This window comes from Lissotriton helveticus, chromosome 8 (genome assembly GCF_964261635.1).
Source record: "Lissotriton helveticus chromosome 8, aLisHel1.1, whole genome shotgun sequence".
Taxonomy (NCBI): Eukaryota; Metazoa; Chordata; class Amphibia; order Caudata; family Salamandridae; genus Lissotriton; species Lissotriton helveticus.
Window position 1 is genome coordinate 1728489602 of NC_136069.1, and position 27782 is coordinate 1728517383.

The 27782-nt window shown below is 48.3% G+C and overlaps 1 protein-coding gene across 3 annotated transcripts in view; it reads right to left on the minus strand.

Moving 5' to 3' along the window:
* The window catches only part of LOC144773668 (uncharacterized), a 106165-nt gene extending 78975 nt beyond the window's left edge, over window positions 1-27190 (minus strand). For 2 of the 3 annotated variants that reach the window (XM_078658817.1, XM_078658815.1), the window contains exons 1-3: window positions 27018-27188; window positions 3006-3159; window positions 1402-1606 (exon numbers count right to left, since the gene is read on the minus strand). In XM_078658817.1, coding sequence (XP_078514943.1) covers window positions 1402-1606; window positions 3006-3094 — 294 coding nt within the window. In that variant the 5' untranslated portion in view covers window positions 3095-3159; window positions 27018-27188. Of the gene's footprint in view, window positions 1-1401; window positions 1607-3005; window positions 3160-27017 lie in introns of all 3 variants that reach the window. The other variant, XM_078658816.1, reaches the window with a different exon arrangement.
* Between the last annotated feature and the right edge of the window lie 592 nt (window positions 27191-27782).

Below are 27782 nucleotides of genomic sequence, written 5' to 3' on the forward strand. Positions count from 1 at the left end.
ACTGTACGACTGCTAAGGCCCATGCGAGCAGGTGCTAGAGGAGGCACTCGCAGAAGGATAGACTGTACAACTGCTAGGGCCCATGCGAGCAGGGACTAGAGGAGGCACTCGCAGAAGGATAGACTGTACGACTGCTAGGGCCCATGCGTGCAGGTGCTACAGGAGGCACTCGCAGAAGGATAGACTGTACGACTGCTAGGGCCCATGCGAGCAGGGGCTAGTGGAGGCACTCGCAGAAGGATAGACTATACGACCCAGGGCCCACGCGAGCAGGGGCTAGAGGAGGCACTCGCAGAAGGATAGACTGTACGACTGCTAGGGCCCATGCGTGCAGGTGCTAGAGGAGGCACTCGCAGAAGGATAGACTGTACGACTGCTAGGGCCCATGCGAGCAGGTGCTAGAGGAGGCACTCGCAGAAGGATAGACTGTACGACTGCTAGGGCCCATGCGAGCAGGTGCTAGAGGAGGCACTCGCAGAAGGATAGACTGTACGACTGCTAGGGCCCATGCGAGCAGGTGCTAGAGGAGGCACTCGCAGAAGGATAGACTGTACGACTGCTAGGGCCCATGCGAGCAGGTGCTAGCAGAGGGACTCGCAGAAGGATAGACTGTACGACTGCTAGGGCCCATGCGAGCAGGGGCTAGAGCAGGCACTCGCAGAAGGATAGACTGCACGACTGCTAGGGCCCATGCGAGCAGCGGCTAGCGCAGGAACCAGCAGAAGGGTAGACTGTACAGCTGCTAGGGTCCTAGCAAGAAAGGAACACAGACTCATGTTTCTGGACCTCAAAAGTGGTGGCGAGGAGGGGTAGAAAAGCTCAATCCTTTGTAGAAGACAGAGTTCCTACGTATGTTGAAGGGAACGCTTGCTGTGTGGCTGTGCTAGGCGTCTTGTGAATAAAAATCATGTACGAGGTTGGAAAAGAATCAGTGTGGGTGGTACCTGCTCACACGACCCAGTAAGGAGCCAGAGAACTGAGAAACAGACAGGCACCACAGACACCTCTACCCTAAGAAGGGAGAAACAGAGTTAATAAAAGCCACAGACCGCAAAAAATCCACACATGGAAAAAGCCTCTCCGGTCTATGGAAAGAGGTCACCCGTGGAAACAACTGGTGGGAACCCTGACGATAGGATACGACCAAAGGAGCGCTGTGCACACACATAAGAGTAAGCGAGGACCAGAACATGCAGCTCTTCTTTTACAATAGTACCGCTAATCTTCCAGGCTGAAGGGTATTTAAAACTCACACAGACATTAGCACATTTGTGACGGAGACAGTGACCTTCATGCATTTAGCATTAGAACAACCCTCTTCACCTATCTGCCTTTGGGGTCCAAGTCGTTGTCCTTTATCAATTACCCATTAACATCCCATTTGTCACAGACCGTACTGACCTTCAGGCGTTTCCGCAGAGTGAACAGTGTTGGGACAGCGCCCTTCCGTATGCGTACAGCAGGCCCCGCCCGGTCCATGCATTCTTCCGTGAAGTGTGCCGAGCACAGCCTGCTAAAACGAGAGGGTCTCCAGGGAATGCCACCAGGACCCTTCCGATGCAGCGCCAGGGTCCACTGCTCCCGCCACTCAGGGTCCTTCGGGAATCTGAGAGAAAGACAGAGAAACAGGATGAATCCTCGTGAGGGAGAATGAGCAGACAGATGACAGCACACTAGTGAAGACGAAACTGCTCGGCCATCTCCCCTCTGAACGAGAACACACAGAGCCCAGGAAAATGTAAGAAGTTTTGGGGCCTTGCCTCTGGGGAGTAGCGCAAGATTCTACAGCACAGCACGAACCCATGTCCGGGATCACCCACTTTAAGTGAAGCACTTGGCAACACAAAAGTGGAGGGTGCAGAGACTTGAAAAAGACTGGACTGCTGTCCGCAAGTCAGTGCACATCCCATTCTGTCAATTTTAGACAGTCTGGGCCATTACAGGAAGGGAGCAGTCATAAGCAAAACGTTAACTTCTTGCTAGAATGTCACAGAGCACAACCAATGGAACTTGATGCAATTTGCAGTAACTGCCAGCGGTGAGTCGCCCCAAGGGAGTAGGAATGTCCAGACTTGGGTCCCATAATTCGAAGCCCAATAAGGCCGGGTAAATCTGGGGCTGCTGGAGTTCCTATTCTGAGGGGAACTGGCCCCGCACTTCAGGCTGAATGGACCCTGCTGAGAGGTGTCAAACAATCTTTGCATATGGCAGGTGCCCATCATCTCTGATGGTATAAAGACCAAGAAATGCATTCAAGGAATGGGTTAGAGAAATTACAAGTGGGTAAGATTCATTCAAGCATCGCCATCCATCATATTTCATTTTCTCCGTTTGTAGCATCAAAGGTCACATCACAGTCCTGCTCCAGGCACCGAGTCCAGTGCCTTGAATGCAGGGTCAAGCCCGTAAACAGCAACACCACATTTCAGGCGCTAGGACACCTCTAGAGGTCTCCAAGGCACAGCTAAGGCAACAGATGTCAATGTGGCCATGAATGTCAAAACCCCACACCGGTCACAGCAGACAACGCTACAGGGAACAAGGGCACACCTGTGGCGATAGATCCTGAAACATGAGAGCTCTAATACCAGATCCACATCCTGAGAGCTCAGAGGAGCTGCAGAGGACCTACATCTTGGGATTTCACATGTAACGCCCAACTCTAGATCCTAAGAATTCAAAGCAAATACACCTGTCAGCCACATCCTGGAAGCTAATAATCACAGCCCCCGACCTACATCCTGAGCTCACAAATGCAGTATTTGTCACTTGTTGTGAGTGCTCACAAGTGCAGCCGGGGCCTACATCCAGAGATTCCACAATTGTAGCACTGGCAAACGACATCCTGACAGTTCGCAAGTGCTGCACCGGACCCAAAGACTGAGCTAAAGGTCAGTCACCAGACGGACATCTCGTACCACGTTCTAGCTACAGCACCAACCCTAGATTTAATGAACCAATGATTCAGTCCCACTGTGCTGCAGATATGAACTTCATAAACTCACGGGTGCAACGTGACGGGTCTGCCTTGTTCATCCACCGCTGACGAGTTACTCTCATTCTTGCAGTTCACAGCAACGCAGCACGTAGGCATCCCTCCGCACTGCAACAGCGGTCACATCACTGAGGATAAAACGTAGCACCACAGCGGTCACAGCACTGAGGATAAAAAGCAAACAGTTCCACACTACATCAGCAATAGAATACAATACAGCATGTCTTTGTTGCATGAAGAAACATATCACTGGCAAAGCTGTTTGCACTACGCATTTGACGTATGCATGTTTGAGAAGTCATCCTAAAAACGATAATATAATTGACATATTTTCTTTATGCTTACCATGCCATTCAATTTCAGTTTTTGTTAATGACATTCAAAAGGCATTCGAAACACATTCAAGGAATGAACGTTCTGTAAAAAGTTCAATCGGGTCGGGGACAATCGATATTTGCCCGGCAGTATTGCCTCTGTGACCCTCTAGTTATTTAAATCAATGAAGAGGCAGGCGCTGGAGACTGGAAAGCAGGAAACAAGGGTTTTTATTCTCTCCGGAGGAGAACACAACGAAACGGACAGAAGGTATCGTTCTGAGGTGCTCTAACTGTATTCCTGAGGCCTGGCCTCTTATACACACATTTATGACTTTATTGTAGATTACACATACATGTTAAAGCTTTGATGTACGGAAAAGACATTCTCGGAACTCCCCTTTGGGCCCGTTCCCACACACATTTACAGTTGAAGTCCCCACCCTAGTCACAACAGGTGATGAGCATCGCGCAGCTGGATAATCCGCCGATTCACGGAATGTGGGGGGTTTGATCGGATCTCATGGGGTGGGGGCTTTGATCAACCCGGGGATTCTTTGATGGGGGAAGCTTTCTATTGTACGGGGAGGGGCAAGGATGGTATCGGCAGAGCTGGGTGTCGGCTTGGGAACGGGGAGGACAAAACGGGCACACGGGGAAAAAGGGGTTTGCATCTAAGGGCCGGAGATCATGAAAGGAAAGCAGGGAGGTGTCGCGCTGGGAACAGGATGAGGGCCTGGGGCAGAGCAGCGCCGAAGAGGGGTTTATGACTCAAGGCAGGTGCAAGCAGGGGGTGGATAGCGTGCAGGCTTAGTGAAGGCGAAGGGCTATGTCAGGGGCCAGCGGCATGCAAAAGGGTTCGTTCTGATCGGGGCATCTTAGAAAATGGCGGGCGCGCACGACAAAAGTGTGGCATCAGGGGAAGAGGCAAGATGGCGCAGATAATGTTCACCAAAACGTACTAATTTTCAACAGTCCTCCCTTTAACATATTCAAGACATCTTGCTGGTTCATTTTCTACTCGGTTCTATTGTGGTGGGCATGAGAAGGAAAATGGTAGGAACCCTAGATAAAAAGAGTTGTAAACGATACATTTTAACTTTTCTAGTTTTCAGGAGGCGGGCCTATTTGATAAACTTTGATAAACTTGTTCAGCAGGAAAGTCATAGGAATGTAATACAAAAACGGCGAGCAGCAAGTACATATCATAACGTGAACTGGCAGGTTAATACATATTTCAGATTCGGATTGGAGCAGGATCAATACAATGGCGGCTGGGAGAGAAATGAGGCATAAAAAACGGTGATTGAGGATGTCAAATGTTCGAAGTTTTACGAGTTCTCATTGTTCTTTGTGGTCTTTCGTTGGCGCTGTTGAGCACCGGCGGTGGAGCTACAAGTCCAGCTCTGTTCTAAGTTCTGCGTTGCAGGGCACGACCCTTTCCTCGCGTTTCTGGTCGGAAAGGTCCTTTTCGCCCTGTGTCCTTTGAGGTGATTGTCAGAAAGTTCGGATGGAAGAAGAGCGTACAAAACAGTCCATAGGGTAGGTCAGAGGGAAAGGGGGATGGAGCAAGGCCAAATTAGGAACAAACTAGGGGAACGAGAGACTTCAAATAGGCGGGCGTGTGACCGAATTCAGAGAGCGGGGACTTGTCGACAGGCATTGGACATCGAGCAGGGGCATCAGGTCGACCCTTTCTTCTCATGTTGTCGAAAACAGTGCCTCGTCCTGCAGCTCTTTTCAGTCGTGGTCTCGCCTTGGCTAATGTCGCAGGTGTTCCTTAGTCTGCAGTCGGGCCTCGTGCTCCCACATCCGGTCCTTTTCTCCTCCAACAGCAGTACCCTTAAACAAGTTTGAAAAGACAGTCTATTTCTCTCCCAGCTCCAGGCAAAGAATGAAAAATGCCCGTTATTTTAGTGTTCACAACTGGCATATGAATGACTGGTGACGGGTTCTGTTGGATTTACTATGACTTTCCTTCATAATTATTTATTACAGGCATGGCAGTTCATCTGATGGTAACCCACCCTTGTGAGACAAATCTGGCGAAGATATGCCGTTCTCTAGAGTTTTACATTTACAAAAGGGTGCAGTGAGTCGTCAACATGGTACTACACAGGTATTTTGCTGAGAGACGAACATGGCTAAACATTTCCTTTCTATCGGTGCATCCTGTTTTGCAACTACTGCGGGGTTCATTTCGATGATTTCTTTACCTTGAACTAGTCTGTTAACCTTGTAAAACATCATTCTGGGTCCTACGTAACCTTTTACAGCCCGATTACTTAATTAGGAAGGACAGGGGTTTTATGGGAAACAACCAGGGACATATACAGGGGAGGTAACGGGGGTGGTCATTTTTCCGGTTTGGGTATTGCGACAATTCGGGGAGGGGAGGGTCGCGTATTCTGAGGTCCTTGTCTTATACTATAGGAGCCGTTGACATGTAGTTCCCTTATTTTCGGGTCAGATTAGGGAACCTCTGTCGTTTTACCTGTCCTTTCCCTTACGGCCCAACCTGGGTTCATTGACTTCTAGCGGAAAAGGAGAGGTAATGACGCGGTCTCAGGGTGATTGTATTAAAGACAAGTTTTTGTGCAAATACTGACGGTATTTGAAGCCAATTAGGTGGGGTGCTAGGGGTGGCAGTCTGCCAATTTCGGGGCTAACCACTCGGAAGAGTGGGAGTGCAAAAATAGAGGGAGAGAGAGAGAGAGAGAGAGTGCAACGGCAGGCTAAATAGTACACGTGCAACAGAGAGGGTGGCAGTGTATTCAAGAAAGGCTATTTAGTGCATTACACAGTAAAGGGCATTCACGAGTCTGCGTTAGAATCTTGTAATCATGCAGTTTGAGCATTAGACAGGGTAGAGGGGACGTGCCTTGAGAAAAAGGAAAGAAGAAAGGAGGTACCATGTTGTCGCACTTTCTCGCATTCTCGGTCCTTCGACCAGTTGGGCCAACGCCTCAGTCACACACACACACATTCCTTCATAGTTTCGCATCATACGTGACATGGGTTCATTCGTCCGGTCTGGTTTAAGGGTGATCACTTTTTATCAGGTTGTGCTAATTTTTCGGGTTTGTTCGGTACGTGAGTAGTCTGCAGGCGTGCTTAGACACCACCTTGCGGCGCTAGTCCGCTTCGTGTATTAGACGTGGCAAGGCTTCAGATCTTCGCCACACCTCGGCTGTAATCTCTGATGTAACCTGCAGAAGGAGGAAAAAAGGGGGGGGGTGGGGGAGACAGCATTCGCGCGCATTCAAATACATGGATTCATAAGTCCTTTACTTACCTCTTACTCGTCTTTCCTCCTTGGGGCAGGGTCCCCGGGGATATGGTTTCTGGAGTCGGGGGGGGTAGTGTGTTCATGTAGGGCGTGTGCGGGGAAACATAAAAAGGAAACCAGAGGTGCCTAGTGCGAGGTATCTAGTCAAAGGATGTATCTCACTATCGGGGTCCTTAAACCTCTTTCAACGCTGTGGCGTTCTAAGGTTCTTCGGTTCTTGGGTCCCTGCTACTTTGGAACGTTGTACTTTATAATATTTACATTATTTAATTTCACCCTCCTTTTACATTCCCTCATTTACACCATTCGTTTTACCCATCCTTGGAAGTCAAGGTCTTCCTCTACGCGAGAGTTCATGAGTCAGTCGCGTACCTTGAAGGCGGAGTGTCGTGTTGTCGATCCGATCCGTCCTCCAGGGCTGGGCAACCATCTTCTTTTAACCTTAAAGAGAGAGCAGAGTAGGGTGCACAGAAAAGAACTTTCCCACCCATCCCATATTTTTTTAAAATAAAGCATGCAATACCCGTCCATAGTTTCAAAGACTTTATTTTGCAAAATCATTTCAGCATATGGATTATGAGGGTGCGGTCGTATTTGGCCGGTCGTGGCAATGGCTAAAGTGCGTACAGTGGGGGGTGTCGTTTGCAGCAATAAAAACATCGGAAAGTTTTACTCATTCATTTGTAAGAGACTAAAACGTCTATTAATTGGCTGGGGGTTCGGGGGCATATATTTTCATAATTTAGAAGCATAATCATAACAGTTGTAATCAGATTTCCTATATGCATACCGTACGTGTGCGTCGTAAATGGGGTTTACATCAGTTATAAAAATATAATACATTGTACATTTGTGATCAACATTTGTAACGGGGATCCTTTCATACTGTTCGTCGAGTGAGTTCTCCTTGTCTTTTCTAGCCAAGTGTACAAAGGATCATATAAAATCTCAGAACATCAAGTTTATATTGGTGCGAAGGAACACCACGAGGTGTTCGTAAGTTCCGATTGATACCAGCGCCATTTTGGGCGGGGCCGGCTCAGTCCGGAAGCAGCATCAGGGGGAAATGTTTCCATTACTGGCAGTTTGGACCAGAGTCCTTTTCGGCAGTTCTAGAATTCACGCTAACAGAAGGTGTGGCAATGTCATGTTTGTTTCGTTGGCGATCAAGGCAGCCGTCCCTTACCGGAAACCTGCAAAGGCCGAAGGTTCCGCCGGGGACCCTTGTAGGATCTTCAAGGCTGCGGAGATGCTGTCGGAGATGGGGGCTCGTGCTCCAGAGGGCAAATGTTCGAGTTATATTGCTGGTCAAAGTTACTCTAGTGGCCGGGGCCCACCTTCCAGCGGACCCAGACGCCATTTTGAGGCCCTACCGGGGCCACTCTCGTCGAGTTTGCAAGAGTGGAAGAGACCCTTCGGAGTGAAAGGAAGAGGTCCCTGTTTTGTGAAAGCGGGACGTTCGGCTGGGGTGCGGCTGTGATGCCCCCACCTGGGGGCAAGGGAGACTCGTTCGCATCGTCTCCTTCTCCCGGTGTACTCCATGCCGCTCCTTTTCATCGCCCCGCATGAAGGCCTCTCCACATCCGGTGTTCCCCAAGTGCCACCATTGTACGTTCGGTGCTGCGCAAGTACTGGGGTGCCACCATTGTACGTTCGGTGCTGCGCAAGTACTGGGGTGCCACCATTGTACGTTCGGTGCTGTGGAAGTATTGGCACCATCGCCTGACTGGGGGTGTTCGGCGTCGGGCTGGGGGCTGGGAAACCTCCTACCGGTGGAGGTGGGAGAGGCTCGTCCGCGTCGCCTCTCCCTCCCAGCCCAACTTGGACAAATTGTTGTGGAGGTACGTGCAGGACATCCCGCCGTCCAGGACTGCTGCGGCTGTGACGGAAGAGAAAAGGAAGAGGTGCCTCGTTCTCCTCTGGACATGTGGCGGGACTACCTTAGTCTTTCCAGGCCCGTTGCGGCCGGCCAAGGAGACATGTGGCGGGACTACCTGCAAATGCCCAGGCTGCGGGCTCCTGCCTCTCCTCCGGCTCCCCCATACGTTAAGATTTCCTGACCAAGAGTTGGCGGCCGGGCTCGCCTTATATGGGTTGCCGTTGGTTGGGCGTAGCCGTAACCCTGCCCTACTTTGGAAGGTTCCAGAATGGGGGGGGGGGCGAATGTTCTGTTTGACTCATTTTCTACAGTTTATCGTTATTATTCCTTGTTTGTTGTGTTAAATTAAAAGTTCAAGTTCATTAATGGTCTACGGATTTTGTTTTACCATTTCTTTCTTTCCAGGTTGCTTTTATGCTAAGCTTCTGCTAACAGAGGTCGAGTAACACGGAAACACGTGTAGAGGGATGACGCAGATTTGCACATTACATACACACAAACTCAGACGGGGGACAGTACAAGTACGACATACAAAGACCCAAGACAAATATAAAAACAGTTATTGGTCATAATTATCTCTTTCCGTCTGTGAATTTTAAACAAGGCTGGGTTCCCGTCTTGACATTGCCCGACCTAGGAGAACGTGAGCATGCCGCTGAGATTTTCCTGGCGAAATCTGTGCCATCGGGCATAATCAAACGTGGTGGTTCTGTCTGGTCTGTCTATGTAAGTCGGGTTCTTCTTTGTCTCGCGCCTTTTCTCGTACTGTCGGTCTGTCGTTCTTGTCGGCCCTTTGCCTTTACTCACGCTCAGTAGAGTCGGGCATTGGGCTTTCCAGTGTCCGACATACCTACAAAAAGCGCATTGGTCTGACCCTAAGTCTGGTCGTCCTTTGCATAGTGTCGGGGGATAAGTTGTGGGTAGCGGTGTCCTGGGGTTGTCCTGTCGGTATATTTCCCTACTTGGTTTATCCTCGTCTTTTCTCTGTCGTTTCGTAGCCTCTCTGCGCCACATACCGAGACTGTCGAGCATAATTGGCGTTGTCTTATTATTTCGAAGGGCTATTTCTAACGTTTCTATTTTATCAAGGTCAAAGGATCCTGCCAGTGGCCACTGTTTGTCTTGACTCTCTTCGGTATACCTGTGCCATAATTTATTATAGGCTATGGTGACTAACCCATAGTTTATGAACATGTCCTTATTAGGGGTGCCTTCTAATGGAGCTATATGGTCCACCTCTAATACGCGGTCCGGACTAAACAGGCTATTTATCAGTGGGGAGAAGACAGACATGACGGCTCGTAACGAGGGACTAAAAAGTCAGCACTGCCTATCTTATCACTAGGTGCAAAGACCGTACAGAATATTTCTATTCAACGTTGTTTGCAGGCAGTGAATACCTCATGGATCAAAAAAAAATATAAAACCAAACGACCAATAAATAACAATGGGGAGAATGAGTAGGTCCGCAAAGATCTGCGTTACCTACCCTTTTCACTATCTGCAAAAAGGGTGGTCTCTTCCCTGCTTGCAGACAGGGAATCTCCAGGAAACAATAGTTTGCGAACAACAGTTCAGTTTCAAGCAATTATTGAGTGGGGGAGAAAAAAATAAGCACGGCTGCTACCCTACCTATCCTCCACTGTTTGCAAAGAGAGAGAGAGCCTGTTGTTTCTCCGTTTGCAGACAGTGAATCTCCAAATAAAAATAAACAGAGCAATACTAGTATTTTTGAACAAACAAACAAGCAAATTTTTCGCAACTTGTCGTGGTAACACGACCTTACCCGGACCGCATGGACAGTTTCTTGTCTTCCGAATCCAGCGCCCGATCGTCCTCTTTTTCTCGTATTTCTCACGGCACTCCTGATGGTTCCCAGTCAGGACCGTAGATCACTCGAGAGAGGTCTGTTCGGAACTAGTGAAGTTCGGATGATCGGCTGCCAGACGAGGGTCTATTGGGCAAGAGCTCTCCCGATCGTTGCAGTCGTTCACTCTGTCGTCGGGACCTCTCCCACTGGATCCACGAGTCGCTGATGGGCCCCACGCTTGGGACGCCAATTGTAAAAAGTTCAATCGGGTCGGGGACAATCGATATTTGCCCGGCAGTATTGCCTCTGTGACCCTCTAGTTATTTAAATCAATGAAGAGGCAGGCGCTGGAGACTGGAAAGCAGGAAACAAGGGTTTTTATTCTCTCCGGAGGAGAACACAACGAAACGGACAGAAGGTATCGTTCTGAGGTGCTCTAACTGTATTCCTGAGGCCTGGCCTCTTATACACACATTTATGACTTTATTGTAGATTACACATACATGTTAAAGCTTTGATGTACGGAAAAGACATTCTCGGAACTCCCCTTTGGGCCCGTTCCCACACACATTTACAGTTGAAGTCCCCACCCTAGTCACAACAGGTGATGAGCATCGCGCAGCTGGATAATCCGCCGATTCACGGAATGTGGGGGGTTTGATCGGATCTCATGGGGTGGGGGCTTTGATCAACCCGGGGATTCTTTGATGGGGGAAGCTTTCTATTGTACGGGGAGGGGCAAGGATGGTATCGGCAGAGCTGGGTGTCGGCTTGGGAACGGGGAGGACAAAACGGGCACACGGGGAAAAAGGGGTTTGCATCTAAGGGCCGGAGATCATGAAAGGAAAGCAGGGAGGTGTCGCGCTGGGAACAGGATGAGGGCCTGGGGCAGAGCAGCGCCGAAGAGGGGTTTATGACTCAAGGCAGGTGCAAGCAGGGGGTGGATAGCGTGCAGGCTTAGTGAAGGCGAAGGGCTATGTCAGGGGCCAGCGGCATGCAAAAGGGTTCGTTCTGATCGGGGCATCTTAGAAAATGGCGGGCGCGCACGACAAAAGTGTGGCATCAGGGGAAGAGGCAAGATGGCGCAGATAATGTTCACCAAAACGTACTAATTTTCAACAGTTCGCTATAGATACCGACAGATTTATCGAAGTTGTACATTATTGTTAAGAGGTGTGCTCAGGCTCAGTTTGTGTGTTTTGTTAATGCACGAGGAGCAGCATTAGCCGAGTGATATGGCTCAGTTAATTGCTATTTTGGTGAGCGCCATCACTGAATTCCGCCGGCCCCCTGGGTGAATAAACTGGAGAAGGCACTAGCGCAGCCAAATGCTTCTGTTGCAACAGTAGGAAATGCGGAGCTAGGCTCAATAGATTGAGCGTATTGCACATGTGTTTATTGAGCATGTGTCCCATATATACTTTATGTGTATTAGATTTGGGAGCCTCTAGTTGGCAGAGGTAGGTACCTTTGACCAAATGGGGACCCTTGCTTATAGTTAGGGTAAGTAGGTACACTCCTAAAATAATCCCTGCTCACCCCCTTGGTAGCTTGGCACGAGCAGACAGGCTTATCTCAAAGGCAGTGTCTAAAGCATTTGTGACCACATACAGTAACCCAGCGACAACACTATAGATGGAGACCACACCAGTTATATGTTAAAAATAAGTATTCTTTATATAGATTTAACACAAGACCCCAAACGACAAAAATCCGCAATACTGTACTTCAGAAATGGTAGAATTAGCTTAGTTCTCTTAAGATGTAAAAATGCGACACTGAGTTCAATGGACCTTAGTATGGGTAACGCTATACAACGAAAGTGTTGCAGGGAAGGTGATGCATCGGTTCCTTACACACAAGAACGGTGTTGCGCCAGGTCCCTACTGATGCATAGGGGATGCGTCGGATCTTCTCTGCGAGAGGAGGTGATGCGTCTGTGGCGATGTGACCAGTAGCGCTGTGATGAAGATCCAGTGCAAAGAAACAAAGATGGTGCCTCCTTCTTGATGCAACACTATGCGTGCACGCCAGACGGCCGTGCGGCGACTCAGCGATTCTTCTGAGCTGCGACAGGCCCAGCGATACGCTTCCCGGTGAAGCAGTGGCATCTGGTGCAACGTCGATCCTCTTCTCCGGCGATGCGAGGCACTTCAGCGATGATGCAACAGATGCAGTGGCGGCGACACGCTTCTCAGTTGATGCGGCGGCGTCTGATGCACTGTCGATCTTCTCCGCTGATGCCACGACAGCAGCTGTGGCAGCAACGCGTTTCTTCTTCAAGAGTCGCGCTTCCAGCTACTTGCGACACACAGTCCCTCAGAAAGCCAACACAACTGCAGGTACTTCCAAAGAACTCTTGGCGAGCTGGTGGGTTAAGTCTGTTGTCCCTGAGACTTCAGCAGGAGGCAAGCTCTTTCTCAAGCCCTTGATGAAAGTACACACAAAGCTCCTCTCTCCGGCAGTTAGGCAACCACTGCAGGCCAATCCCCCAAGCAGTACTTCAGCTTAGGGATAGTCTCATCAGTATCGCTGGTTCCTCTCCTCAGCAAAGGTTTCTTCTTGTTTCCCAAAAGTGATCTAATTCTCTGGGCCCCCTTTATATACACAGTTTGTTTTTTCTCTGAAGGCAGAGAGGCCTTTTCCTAGTCCACACCGGTTCGGGGGAGAGGTGTGGCGCCGCGGCCAGGGCGACTGACGTTGGAATCTGGGGATCACGGTTTCATCCCCTCGCCGGCAGCATATTAGCTCAGCACCATGTGAAGCTTGCTTAATCTTCCCGATGGCCTCCAGCGCCTAGAGACCCTTACGGGTGATTGTTTGCGCTTTACAAATGTGGATTATTATTATTCTGGTCAGTCCTGGAGCACTCTGTTTACTTGTCTCCTTTCCTTTCACAGTGCAGGGCAGAGACATCAGACGCACCACAGGAGGTTGGGCCAGCATTGTGGAGGGAAGGCACAGCCCTTTTCAGGTCCCAGGTGCAACTCCTCCCTCCCATCTGCATGTAGATCGCTCTAGTCAGCCCTGTGCTGACTCGCCCTGTCTCCTGGAATCCCCCAGCCCCTGTCACTCAAACTCCAGACAAGGAATGCACAACCTAGCAGAGGCAGGCTTGGATGGTTAGACGAGAAAATACCTACTTTCTAAAAGTGGATTTTCAAACACAATGTTAAAACCAACTTCACTAAAAGATGTATTTTATCATTTTGAGTTCAGGCATACTAAACTCTCATTTCTACCTAGTTACCTGAGCCTACCATAGGGGTGTCTGATATGAAGAAAAGGTAAGGTTTAGGGACTGGCAAGTGTGTGCACTTGCCCAGTCAGCATGGCAGTACCAGACTGCACACAGGCTCTGCAATGGTAGACCGGATACACACTTCACATTGCTGCTTCTGTGGGAGGCACAACCAATGCTGCAAGCCCACCAGCAGCATTTCATTTACAAGCCCTGGGCACACGCACTGCAGTGTACTAGGGTCTGACAAATATACCAAACCAGCCAAACATGGAATCACTAATCCATACATCAATTTACCATAGGGAGGGCATATGCACTTCAGCACTGATCAGCAGAGGTAAAGTGCTCAGTCATAAAACCAACAAAAACAGGTCAGACAAAATTCAGGAGGAAGGCAACAAGTTCAGGGATGACCCTGCAAAAAGGTCCAAGTTGAACAATGTGCAATGTATTATCTTTACTGAGACCAGCGAGATCCAGTTTGGATGTCTCCTAAGTCTGAACAAGATGGAGGGTGGAGACCCAGAAGTGAGGGGAGGCTGGAGAAATGGCTACTCTGAGAAATTCCCTTTCAGCAGGATTGATGGTTCAATAGTTCTGAGCACTGCCATCTGGTGGATGGTAGGAGAGAAGGGGGCGAGTCAGATTTGAAAAGGTTGGGGACGTTTCTAGTTAGGGGCCTTCTTTTTTGTTTGTCCAGATTTGCCTCTTCAAGAAGGCAGACGACAACCGGGTCCAGAGTCTCCACACCTCATGGTGCACATGTTTTGGATTCTCCTGCTTGAAGCTGCCATCATCACACTTTTGTGCGAGTCGCCCCTTTTACAAACGATGTGTCTGTGCCTCAGCCAGAGGATATTTGAAAATCAACCGCCTTAAACCCTTTCCTATACCTTGTCTGGAATATTAGTATAAAAGTGGGACCAAAACGACCCCACATTGTTTCAGCTGCACGTTCTTCCTGACCAAGGAAGGGAGTGCTCCAGAGTATCCAGGAGCGGTTTTGTGACCACGGCTGGTGAACAACCCCTGGAGTCATTGCATCTTGCTGAGGGGCGGGCTGGTGCTTAAAAGCCTTCTTGCCTGTCAGCTCAGAGAGGGAAGGATAGTGCCTGATCCTGCAGGCAGGGAAAGAGTGTGTTCAAAGAGGAAGCCCTGCATGATGGAGAGTGTCGGACTCCAGGCATAGCAGCCAACAGGAGCCAAGCCACTGTTGGCCCAAGTCGTGATGGGTCCTTCGGGCTCCCAGAGAGGTTTACAGTGAACTGCTTGAAATAGGTACGAGTCAGAAAGGCTTCATACCGTCTGGCACCCTTGGAAGTGTACTAGGGGAACTTAAGGAGTGGGAGTCTGTTTAAAGCCTGGAGGCCAAAACTGCCCACGACGAGCACCCATCTGCACCAGGCCCAGAGGCTGCAACTGCTTAGACGGGAACCTGCTGAGAAGGCCTGTCCAGTTATTGAACCCCTTTGGACAAGTGAAAAATGAGACCAGGGCCCGTGGTTGTACAGTGCCAGAGCAGACCCTGAAGGTAACCGGATTGCCGACTGCATCATCAAACACCGCAAGAGCCACATCTTCGCTGAGTATTTAACACAGGACCTTGAGTTACAAAGACTGTGTCCTAATTGTGCAAAGGTGAACCTGCTGTTAGAATCCAAACCTTTGCCATTTCTAACTCGGTTAACTTAAAGAAGAGTTGTACTGACCTAGGAACTACCCAGCCAAGTCATCTACTACTGTGCTAAAACAAGGCTTATGTCATAAATTACCGTTGATATTGTAAATCTTCCTAGAGCAACAAAAAACCACTGTGGTTGGTGTGGCCCTTCACGAGAACTGGTGGATGCGCTCCAAATCCTGTAATTGTAACCACATTCAAGTAGGCGTCACTTTTGCTGCGAGATTAAAGTGTTCAGTTTTTTTAGGTCTTGCTTGGCGTTAGCAGTGCGCAAGCGCTGCTCTCGCCATACGAGGGCCTTTTGGAATCAATACGCGGTGGGACAGAAGATGTGCACGCAGACTAGAGGCTTCACTGGCGGCATGACACAATGCGCTATTTTATGGGAGGGGGAGATAGCACTGTGCTTCTTGTTTATAACTGGAAAAAATAAGTTGAGTATGAGAGTCCCTTCTTTTCACAAGCAGCCAATCATGGAGCGGGATTCAGGTATCCTGTTATAAAATGAATAGACTTAGAAAATATGAGCGGGACCCCTTAGTATTGTCAAGGGAAATGAGGTACAAACCTTACTAATAAACAATTCCCTTGGCCAGAATACAGTGTGATAACAAGTAGTCAAACTAACACTTAAAAAAAGAGAAATGAACAATTTCTGTTTTACACGATTCACTTTTTCAGTTGGTACATTTATTCAAAACATAAAAACACAAATTGATTAATGAAGCACAATTGTACATAAAAACGAATCCCGTTGTATACCTACTTAAAAACACAATACATTTTCTTCACCACCGTAACAAATATCTTGTGGTGAAAGAGATCCTTAATCAACAAATAAAAATACACCATTTCTAGTTATGACCAGCAGTGTTTTTAAGTAGGTATACAACGGGATTCGTTTTTATGTACAATTGTGCTTCATTAATCAATTTGTGCAGTGAATTGTTTTTTAATAAAATGAATAGACCACAGGAAACGTTTTGTAGCGTATTTTTCAATCAAATCCCACCCCTTCTTCTGCAAACATGGGATTGTCCCACTGAGTTTGCTGAAAATGAGACTGGGTTCATTCCCGTTTAGGGGGGTTGTTGGTCTCACTGAGAAGGCGGGCACTGCTGGTCGGGCAGTTTTTATTTTGTTATTGGTTCCCCGGGTAGCCAGTACATTGTGGCCTCTAGTTGGAATGCCTTGCCCATTCTCCACCTACTTTAGACGAAGAAAGAAGACGTAAAAATGGAGACGGTGGACCTTGAGCCTGCCAGGAAGCCATATTCAAGCAAAGACTGCAAACACTCGAATGAATTTTTCATTATGACAGACCAGTGAAAGAGTCAGTAAAAGAAAGAGTAACAATTTCGAGACCGTGCTTTCTTGGGCGTGTACATTCAAATATGTTTGAACACATTTAATAAGATAGATGCCTAGACTAACGGTGCACTTATCTGCGGAGTGCACAAAAAAAGATTTCAGGTTCTCTGAATATCTCCCCACTGTATTTTTCTAATCCCTGGCTGAGAAACGAATCCCTCTGCCTGCCATGGCGCAGACAAGGTCCGAGACAGGAGACAGCCATTGTGTCCAGGCGCGTCACGTTCGTCCTTCGTCTGTCGCCAGCACACCCTGCCCTCCCCGCAGTTTGGAGGCCCTGGAGGTGTCTGCGTGACACAGGGAGGCGGCGGGTCACGTGATGTTTTCGACACGCAGCGGCTGTTGATCCACCCCTCGGTGCGAGTGTGTGTACTAGTGAAACGCGTTGGCTGTATTCAAGTTTCCCTCTTTGTCATGAACTAAAGGATCAAATATTCAAAGATATCACACCTCTCAATTCATCTGTTTGTACCTGGCAATTTTGCTGTTAATCCAGTTTATGTTGGTCTTGTTGCCTCTCAGATCCTTGAGAAAAAACACTAAAGAGGTTTCTCTATTGGAATGGTTGATGCCGCCTAGTTTTCATTTGCCCTAATACCAGTTGCCCAATTTGTTAAATGTTGAACCTAGCCACCAAAGGGAAATCTTGCTTCTTGAAACAAACAATAAGGGGATCGTTTTTAAAACTACTGCCTTTTTTCCATATGTGCTTATCAAGAGTAAGAGTTTATCTAAAATGCAGCGAGTACTTCTTCTCAACTGTTAAGTACAAAGATTTTACACAAAGCTGTACATTTCCCTGTGCTGGTTTATTCTGTGAGCAGTGCCGGCACTCAAGTTCATCGTTGGATCTCTGATCTTCAGAAATTGTTGTGGGCATTTCTTTGTGTGATGTGTGGTTTGTGTCTAGAACGAGGCTTGGGTCAAGTACTGGCCCACATCTCCCCGGATCTAAAATCTTTAAACTGGCTGCCATTTGAAGCCAGAGTCCACCTGAAAATAGCTTGCATGACCCACAGGGATCTACATCTCAATGTGCCCAGCTATCTCACACAAAAACTCACAATATCTGGAGGTTCAAGATCAACAAGAAGTGCGGACAACCTCCTTCTGAAACCACAAAAATTCAAAAAGAAAAAAAACCTATAATCGCTCCTATTCAGGAATGGCACCTAGGATCTGGAATGCCCTGCCACCAGAAATAAGACTGAACCCCTCCTCCTCTTCCTTCAAACTGGAAGTAAAACGCATCCTTATGGCTAAATTCACATAAACTTTGCCTCACATGACAGTGGATCTTACATGTACAGCCTTGCTCCACGTATTGTTTTTACCATCAATGTATTATCATCATCCATCCATTCTTCTTTCCCACCCATTTAATGCTTGGATCTTACATGTACAGCCTTGCTCCACTTATTTTTGGCATTTTTACCTTCAATGTATTGTCATCGTCCATCAAACCCAATCGGTACGGTGTTGCACCTTACCTGACTTTCCCTTCTAACTATTGATTGTTCTCTTCTGCCACCCTTTTGGTCCGGATTATGCTAAAATGTTCGATTTGTCCCTTGCTTTTGATGCTATACTTATGTTCCGGCTTATTTTTATTGTTTGTATGCCTATACACTTCTCTACTGTAAAGCGCTCTGATACCTGCAAGGGTCTTGTACGCGCTCTATAAAACTTTCAAATAAATAAATCAAATAATTGAATAAATAAATATGGCTTTCGGAGGTGCTCACAGCCAATCAAAACAGAACCTTTTGGTGTTCTGTTTTACTGAGCTAGTATATCATCATAGTAGGGAGACTGACTTGCACGAGGAGCACTGACATAATACGCGTAAAATACAAATATCTTCTCATGTCACTCCAAAAGCAACACCTACTTAGTCAGGGCATTGCACTTCCCTTCCTGCACAACCACACAACATGCCCTAAATGCACATACTAGACTAGTGAGAGACCAAACTTCTTGAAGTTGAAAGCAGGCACCTAGAACACAGGCAGGTCATGATCCACCCTCATCAGTATAATCACGTGCTGAGAAACCATCTCTATTCAGTAAAATAAAACAAGCATTTGCAATGCAATCGGTCTTGCATTAATCACGTTTGAGCTATTGGCATTGTTAAATATTGCAACACTAATTGCAACAAAAGTCTATAAATTGTAGGCCAAATAAATCTGTACTTATTTTTGTAGCAATGGTGGCATGCTGCGCTTTAGATGAATATGTTTAAAAGTAAAGTGCGCCATACTGCGATTGCTACAATAGTTAATTGTGCATGCGTTAACAATTAATGTGTGCACTGACGGCTGGTGGTGTGTGTGCCTGGTGGAAGCGTGCACTGATGGCTGGTGGTGTGTGTGTGCCTGATGGAAGCGTGAACGAACGTCTGGTGGTAGCGTGCACTGACAGCTGGTGGTGTTTGTGCCCGGTGAAAGTGTGCACGGACAACTGATGGTGTCTGTGCCTGGTGAAAGTGTGCACTGATGGTGTGGCTGTGGGTGTGGTTGGGTGTGGTTGGGTTGGGTGTGGTGTGGTGTGGGTGTGGATGTAGTTGGGTGTGGATGGGTGTGGTTGGTTGTGTGTGGGTGGTAAAATACAAAGGCTTCAGAAAAACTGCGCTGAAACGTGCAAGCTGGGTTTTAGGGCTCAGTCTTTGCATCACTCATCAATGTCGTCCCTTCAGGGACCCATATGTCACTCCCCATTAGGGGTCAGGAAATGCAAATGTACAGATGACGTTTTTATCTGTGTCCACTGCAATCTCCTAACTCTATCAGGCAGTAATAACAGAGTAATGGGCGATGTGCAGATCAAGTAAAAACAAGCAGTTTCTTATGGATTGAACGAGAACTCCAGAGAATGAAAAAATCTATCTTTCACCTGCCCTGGACTGTCTGGATCAGAAGAGAAATGGGCAGAGACAGCTGCGGCTAAAGCTCGCACCAGCCTCCCAGTCCATATCAGTTTAGACACTCATATCTATTGACCCCAACCCACCCCCGGAAGAGCTGGTTTCCTCTGGATTAGCTGCCCCTCGGGCATTTAGCACCTCGTCTGTTGAAAGTGAGAAGCGGCTGCTACAAGAGAGGTTGGGCCGATGGTGGAGGGGGCAGAGTGCAGCAGAGGCAACCACGCAGGTGTGCCGCCCCACCCCATCACTCCAGGCATTCTCACTATTAGAAGAGAAAGTAGTGCATGTCCCCCCCCCGGACCTCAGCTATCTTTGCCTGGAGCTCAAGATGGAGGTGCAATGGCGGAGCCTTGTGTCAGTCTCCGTGCTCCACACTGTTGATGATTAAACTTTCATTTCCTTTTCTTGTCTTTTCGTTGTTTTCCATCTCGCGTCACTTGGGGCCTGTGAATCGCTGCGGGGGAGGGAGGGCGCCCTGTGATGGTGCCTGCAGGGAGAGACCCCCAAACGGCACGGCTTAGATTACAGGGTGGTAGAAATGCATCATCACTGAAGGCAGAGCGGTGAAAACATCTGCTGCACAGCTGGGGTCACGAGAGGCAGAAGAGGGGGGCTGAGGGGGACAGGAGAGAGGAGGGACAGGAGAGAGGAGGGACAGGAGAGAGATGGGACCCTGTGAAAGACAAGCATCCCCTGCCTTTTGTGTGTTTGATGAGACCTAAAACTGACCCGAGGTTGACGTCCTTGAAGCTCAGCTAAAGCAGACGGGCGTGGTTTTTCCGCATAATTACAGCTTTGCCGGATTTGTCACATAGCCAACCTTCTTTTGCCTAATCTACAGATTTAAAAAAAAATCTAGTTAAAACTGATCAAAAGTTGCTAAAACGTGGCAGCCCGTGTAAACATTCAAGCGGCCGGGAAGCAACAGCGATTTGTCACATATTATTCACATAACCAACCTTCTTTTGCCTAATCTACAGATTAAAAAAGAATCTTGTTAAAAAAGTGCAGGAAAACTAAACAAACAAGCGGCTGGGAAGCAACAGCAGGGGTGAATTAGGGGGGAGAAGTGAGACAGAGCGCGTGCTGGGGAAGCTTCAGGCTTGAATGCCTGAGGCCGAGCGCACGCTGGGGGGGAAGCTTCAGATGCCTGTGGGAGGGGGGCTGATGGTTTTGATGTGGACGCGCTTTCCGCACGAGTGCACCACAGGAACTGTATGAAATACGCGATGGTTTAAGACCTTGGTTTGCTCTCTATACTCTCGTCTATTATCCCTTCCGGGATAAATAGACGAGACCTAAAGAGACAACAAGTAGTGGGAGAGCTGGCCAGGGCCAGAGACATACAGCTACCTTCTGTGGAGAAACGCAAATGTGTCACTAGTGGTCAGATGTTATGTGACGGGTGACGTTTCCTCAGCCGGTTTTGTTGACTAGACATATTTTATTCTATTGAATGTTTTAATAATACGCAAAATATACATCTGCTTTTGCCATTGTATGTATCTTATTTTGAAGTCTGCGCTATTTTGTAAATATTTAAAAAAATATATATAGATATGGCATTTCCTGCATTTTTCATATCTTCGCTGCTTTTGGTGTGGTACCAAATGTGTAGGAAACGTCTGGTTTGATGTTGCAGGAGTGCGCTCCATCACCTTCTGCTTTGCACCGGATTTGTGATGTGACAAGGTCGAGTACTGATTGGTCATCATTAATACAGGATTATCTGGGTTTTTTTACATGCTTGTTTTTGTCTGGAATACTAAATATTCACATTAATATTGGTGCACATTTACTCCGGCGGGGTTAGTTTTTTAAATTTTTCAGAAGGCATATAACTAGTATAGCGTGCGTAGCTTATGAGAAGCAAAATTACCTGCTGTGGGCAAAGTTTGGGGCCAAACACGCACTGCAGTAGCGACAGCCACGACACCTAGCACTGCAAAGGCAAGACTGCCTGGGAGGCAACTGAACGAAGGTCAGGCACAGTGCTTCACTTTCACTAATACCACATAAATCTGTCAGCGTGAACTTAAAATGTCTGCTAATTTGGCCCAACCCCAGCCCCGTTATCCAACACAGACCACTGGGTTAATACAAATGCTACACAACTCAGCATGCGGCGTGAGGCTGGTGGTTTGTCATGTCGAGGGGGCTAACTGAGGATTTCATCCATCCCAGGTTCATGGACTACGCTCTGCCTATCCTTCAGCAAGCATTGGCATAGCCAATAGGTCTTGCTTTTGAGACCTTGTAAGTGTTTGGTTATCCAGCACAATATAGTTGGTGCAACAACATCAACTGTTGCATGGCTCAACACTTGTAATGTCCCAAAGGCGAGACCTATTGGCTATGCCAATGCTTGTTGCTATTATCATTGTTGGGCCTGCATATATGGTATTCAATTAAATAGTATGCAATTGTTGGAACGAGTGAATACAATCTAGTCATTATAGATCTATTGACAAACTACAGCTTTCCTGTCAACACCTTTATTGACCCCTCCCACTCGAAGGTCAGCAGACGCAGCGTTTGGGAGCCTCAGATCCGATGGACTAATCCCACGAATTGAACTCCCTGTGGCGTACACACAACACCACGATAACATCTGTAAGCTTCCACTCTGTTACATATTAATGACAAGTACTTTGCTGGAATCAATACAAAGTTAGAACATCAGAACAATCCTATACCTTGGGCAAAAAAAAAGAGAGAGTTCCTTACAATAAGACCTGCAAATGTTCCCCAATTAAACTACAAACCCTTACGAATGTCTTACATGATCTGGGGAAGAAGTAAAAGCATTAAGCAGTGGCCATAGTTTAACAAACATTGGAACAATCTAGAGTCATGAGGCCAAACGTTCAAAATACAAACTCTACGAGTAGCTATAACTTAGTTACAGCTTCACTTACAGGGATACACAGTTATATGGGGCAGCAAACATCTTGTTAACAGGCTCACCATAAAGTTTTTATACAATAATCCTCCAGAAATAGAACCAATTGTACCGCTTGTTACCCTCATATAGCCCACCCCTCCAAGAAATTGTAAGGAAATAGCACAAATTAACTCAGTTATCATGAAGTGATCCTTTCAAAGCAATCACCAAAATAGAACAAGAGGTTCAGAAACGCTCGCATTCAAACATGGATATTACAACACCAAATCCCTGCCCTAATCCAGCTACAGGCAAATTGTTGACAGTTTTTAAACTTTTGCTGAGCAAAGAGCCTCCTTCTGAGTTATGGGCCTTAGTCCAACAGAAACCTCTTTTACCAACATCTAACCTGGAGTCCTCTGCTCCATTATACCAACAGATGAAATTGTTAGACATCAAACACCTTTAAAGGGGAAAAAGTTAAAGCTAATTCAAGTTACCACTAGCCTACCCCTGTGCACCAGAAGTTGAATCTACTGTAAGAACATGCAAGACAAATCTGATAAGAGACTCAAAAGACCAAACAGCACACAATTGCAATAGTCCAAAATGTGCGCTGCCACATTGCAAGAAAAGAAAATCAACACTTCTAGTAAAATAAGCCTAGCCTAACTAATCTTATGCCATAAACAAAAGTTTGTTCAGGAAGGTGTAACCTATGAACCACTGAGTCAACCAGAAAACGAGTGGGAGACTGTTGAAAATCTACTAATTGGCGTTTTTCGCCAAAAAAATCTATTGTTGTGTTTATTACTGAACGAGCGCACCGCTCACAGGGGCCTCAACCAGTCCCCAGGGCTCCGCCTTGTCCAGACATTACAAAATTACAGAGATCCAGATAAATTACTCTGAATGGCAAAAGACAAAACTGGAATACAACATGAGGGCATCTCAACCTCTTTCTTTTCTGAGTTTACCAAGTCAGATTAGGAAACGTAATCCTGCCAAGAAGAATTTGCGGGGATGGTAATCCAAATAACAGTAAAAGTTTTGACCATATCTCACCTGCCCTCAAGGATCTTAAACGGCTCCCCATCGCAGGCAGATCCTCTTATAAAATTGCCTGCATTACGCACAAGGCCCTCTACCAAAAGACTCCACTCTACCTCTCAACCAAACTCATTAAAAGCTGGCTGCGCCCGAATGATGAGAAGCACCAACTCTTCTCCTCATACCCCCACTACTTAAAAAAAATGCCTCCTAATCACGCACCTTCTCTAGCAAGGTCCCCAACATCTGGAACGCCCTCCCCAAAGACCTTCGATGTAACACCTCTTATGTCCGCTCAAAAGAGACCTAAAAAAACACCTTCTCACTAAATATTGGGAGACTTAACTTAATTCCTTGCTCTCTGTTCTGACGTCTTTCCTTCGTCCTTCCTTATGCAACTTCCCCTACCTTTTGCACTCACACACCCCGCTCTTGACATCCTGCACACCCCTCTCCCCTCCCTTACCAGCCCATTTTTTCCATCCCTCCACTCTTCACCTTCCTAAATTCCCCATGCCCTACTATGTCAGCCGAGCCCTCCTTGGTATACTGTAAAATTGTTATTACGTAACAACATATTTGTTCTTTTAATTGGTTTTGTGTTTCCTCTACTTCCCCATCTCACTACATACTCTAAATTTTTCTTTTTACTCTTTTTGACCACCTTGTATAATTTGTTTCGCTTATAACAATTGTTGCTCTTTCTTGTTTATAACCATGCAAATGTAAAGTGCTCTGATACCCTCGGGTGGAGCTAGCACTATATAAAACTTTCAACAACAAAAAAAAATACACAACGCTTTATTCTGTCAGATTAAAAGGCAACTTTCGGGCAAGTCACAGATATTTATTTCTCAAAATTAGGCAAATTCTTTCATAAAAAGCTGTCACCCTAAGTAGATATGAGCATAAGACTAGTGAGGCCCCTTCTTGTTCTTAAGCTGGTATTATTGACACTAAGCCTCTTTTCAGGAAAGTAAGACCAGATTTAAATGGCCCAAATTGTGCCTCTGGCCTCCTCAACATGGATCTCAATGAGTTCGTGTCTCAGCTCCTGAGTTTTGGGTGGGTGGGGGGGGGGGGGAGGTGGATTACCTGTTGAAGTCTATAGAGAATATTCAGAAGAGCTGGTCCCACGTCTCCCCTAGTTGTATGTAAGGTGGTCAAGCACAGCGAGTTCCCTCTGACATTAAGAGAGGTTGCGGTTATAACTCTCCTGAAACCTGGGAAACCGCCACATCTAACAATCTCCGTCTTGTCCATCGGACAAGAAGGAGGTCCTCATCCTCGGACCCACCCCCTCAGCCTGGGACAACTCCTGGTGGCCAACATCACTGACAACAGCACCGGCACTCACCGACCACACACGCAACCTAGGATTCATCATAGACTCCGCCCTCTCCATGTCAAAGCAGGTCAACTCTGTCTCCTCCTCCTGCTGCAACACCCTCCGCATGCTTCGCAGACTCTACAAGTGGATCCCCACCGAAACAAGAGTGACGGTGACACAGGCCCTCGTCAGCAGTAGACTGGACTACGGCAACGCACTCTACGCAGGCATCCCGACCAAACACCTGCGACGCATGCAACGCATCCAAAACGCCTCTGCCTGACTGATCCTCAACATCCCTCACCGCAGCCACATCACCCCCCAACCTGAGAGACCTAAACTGGCTTCCCGTCAACAAGAGGATCACCTTTAAGTTGCTCACCCATGAACACAAAGCACTCGACAACGCCGGACCAGCCTACCTCAACAGCAGACTCAGCTTCTACACCCCAACCCGCCAGCTCTAATCCGCCAGCCTCGCCAATGCCGCTGTCCCCCGCATCCAACGAACAACCTCCGGCGGCATATCCTTCTCCTTACTCGCCGCCAAGACCTGTAACACCCTTCCCACCCACCTATGACAGACCCAAGACATATTCACCTTCAGAAGACTCCTCAAGACCTGGCTCTTCAACCAGTAGCAGCACTCCCCTCTCCACTTAGCGCCTTGAGACCCTCACGGGTGTGTAGTGCGCTTTATAAATACTTGATTGATTGATCTATTAAAGTCTCACCAGCCACTGTCATTAATAAATGTACTTAACTGTATAGAATGGCCCTTTCCCCATGGGTGTTCGAGAGGATGGCTGAGGCATTAGAAAAGTAGGTTTCTACTTTGATATACTAAATCCACTGCAAGAATAAAAGCAATAACTTGCTGCCACAGCTAATTTCCATCAGCAAAAGAATTAGACAGCAGAGCTGTCCCCCATCGTACTGGTGATCGAACCCTTAGCAAGTATTTTAAGGAATTCCATCTCCACTGGGGAACTTAGTTTGTATCAGAAAGAAAAGTGGAATTTCCACGCATGGAGATGAAAAGGTGCAAATGGCGAGAGACCCAGGAATGAACTTGAACACCATTGCTGAGAAATAGTGACATTCAGAGAATGGTTTGGCTTTAGGATCAATGTTAATGCCACTGACCGGATACACACCGCCCCCTGTACAGACATACTCACTGAAGGGGAAACAGCCATTACAACGCGGTGTTTTCACGCATGCCCTTACAATGCATGAATCGTTATAGCGTGTAGACTTTACTCCGCATTTTTTACCACGCATTTATTTTATTTAGGCAATTTGTAGAGCGCGCAAACACCCGTGGGTGTCTCGGCGCGGAGGACTGAAAGAGGAAGTGGTCGGATAGTATGGAGCTTGTTGGTTGAAAAGCCCGGTTCTATAAGTTTTTTGAAAGCAGGTAGTGTCGGGCCGGCTTTGCTGGGGGAGGGTGCGCCATAGCTGGGCAGGGGATCTTTTGTCTCCCAGGAGACCTCCTCAGCCGTCCAGGAGCGGATGGCGAGTGTTCCCGTCTGGAAACGGCCGCGAGTGCTCGTCCATCGCTGTGAACCGCGAGCAGCGGCTGTGGGTCATCGGCGTGTGACGTCAGCCCCATCCTGCGGGCCTCGATGACCGCGCCGGGTGCGACGCATGGATATTGAACAGCGTCGGGATCAAGGAAGATCCTTGGGGCGTGACTGCTGCTGCTCTCAGAGGGGGCGCGGGTGGAGACACCTTTACCACATCCATGCTTCAACGAGCGTCACTGCAGAGGCATGCGTGGTAAGGACATGCTCGTCGATGAAGTGTGAGTGGTGAGGGCATGTGACGTCAGCTCCATCCCGCGGGCCTCAATGACTGCGCCGGGTGTGACGCATGGATATTGAACAGCGTCGGGCTCAAGGAGGATCCCTGGGGCGCGCGGCTGCTCTCAGAGGGGGGGGTGTGGAAGGACCCGCGGATAGAGACACCTTTACCACAGCCATGCTTTCACCAATGAGTGTCATTGCAGAGGCATGCGTGGTGAGGGCACGCTCCCTGATGAAGTGTGAGTGGTAAGGGCATGTGACGTCACACAAAACCCTATATACACACACACTGAGGGGAACCCCGCAGGGACAGGGGGGGGGCACTGAGAGGACTCCTCCCTCTGTCTGTGAGGGGCTGGTCAGCCCCCCCACCCCCCTTGCATGGATAGACACACAGGTCATAACAGTAAATACCCCCCCCCCCCCCGGCGCTCACCGCCGCCAGTGGAGTCCAGGGCCCCTCCAGCCCCCTCTGCCGGTGCCCTCGCTCCTCCCCCGGTCTCCTCCCTCCTCGGCTCGGCTCGGCTCGGCTCGGGCTCCTCTCGAAGGACGCGGGCTCCAGCTCCGTTGCTTCCTCTTCCACTGGACCGGTAAACGCATGACGTCACGCGTAGATCAGCGTAATGACGCGGCGCGGGGCCTGCTGGGAAGTGTAGGCCGTTGCTCCGAGGCTTCCTCTTCCAGCACCGGTAAACGCATGACGTCACGCGTAGGACTGCGTCATGACGCGGAACGGGGGCTGCCGGGATGTGTAGGCCGTTTCTAGCGTCATGACGCGGTGTGGGGGGGGGCTGCCGGGAGGTGAAGGCCGTTGCTCCGAGGCTTCTTCTTCCAGTACCGCCGAGCGCCTGACGTCTCGCGCACGCCTGCGTCATGACGAGGCGCGGGGCGTGCCGGGAATTGTAGTCCGTGGGCAGTGCCACCATGTCAATCAGACAAGTGACTTTAAAGTGCAGGAGTCCCTGAGGGGGGGCCGCTGGCCCTAGGGGCCAGGAGGACAGGAACTGATTGTCCCTCTGATCCTCACCACACAGAGGCTGCATCAGATGTTGTTTGACTCCACACAGACCCTTCCAGCCTGCTCCCTGCTGAGGCCCAGAGGCCATGAGAGGCAGCTGCATGACGTCACTGCAACACTGACTGACATTACAACCTCTCAGAAAGGCACTCTGTGCCAAAGAAAAAATCATGCAATGAAGAG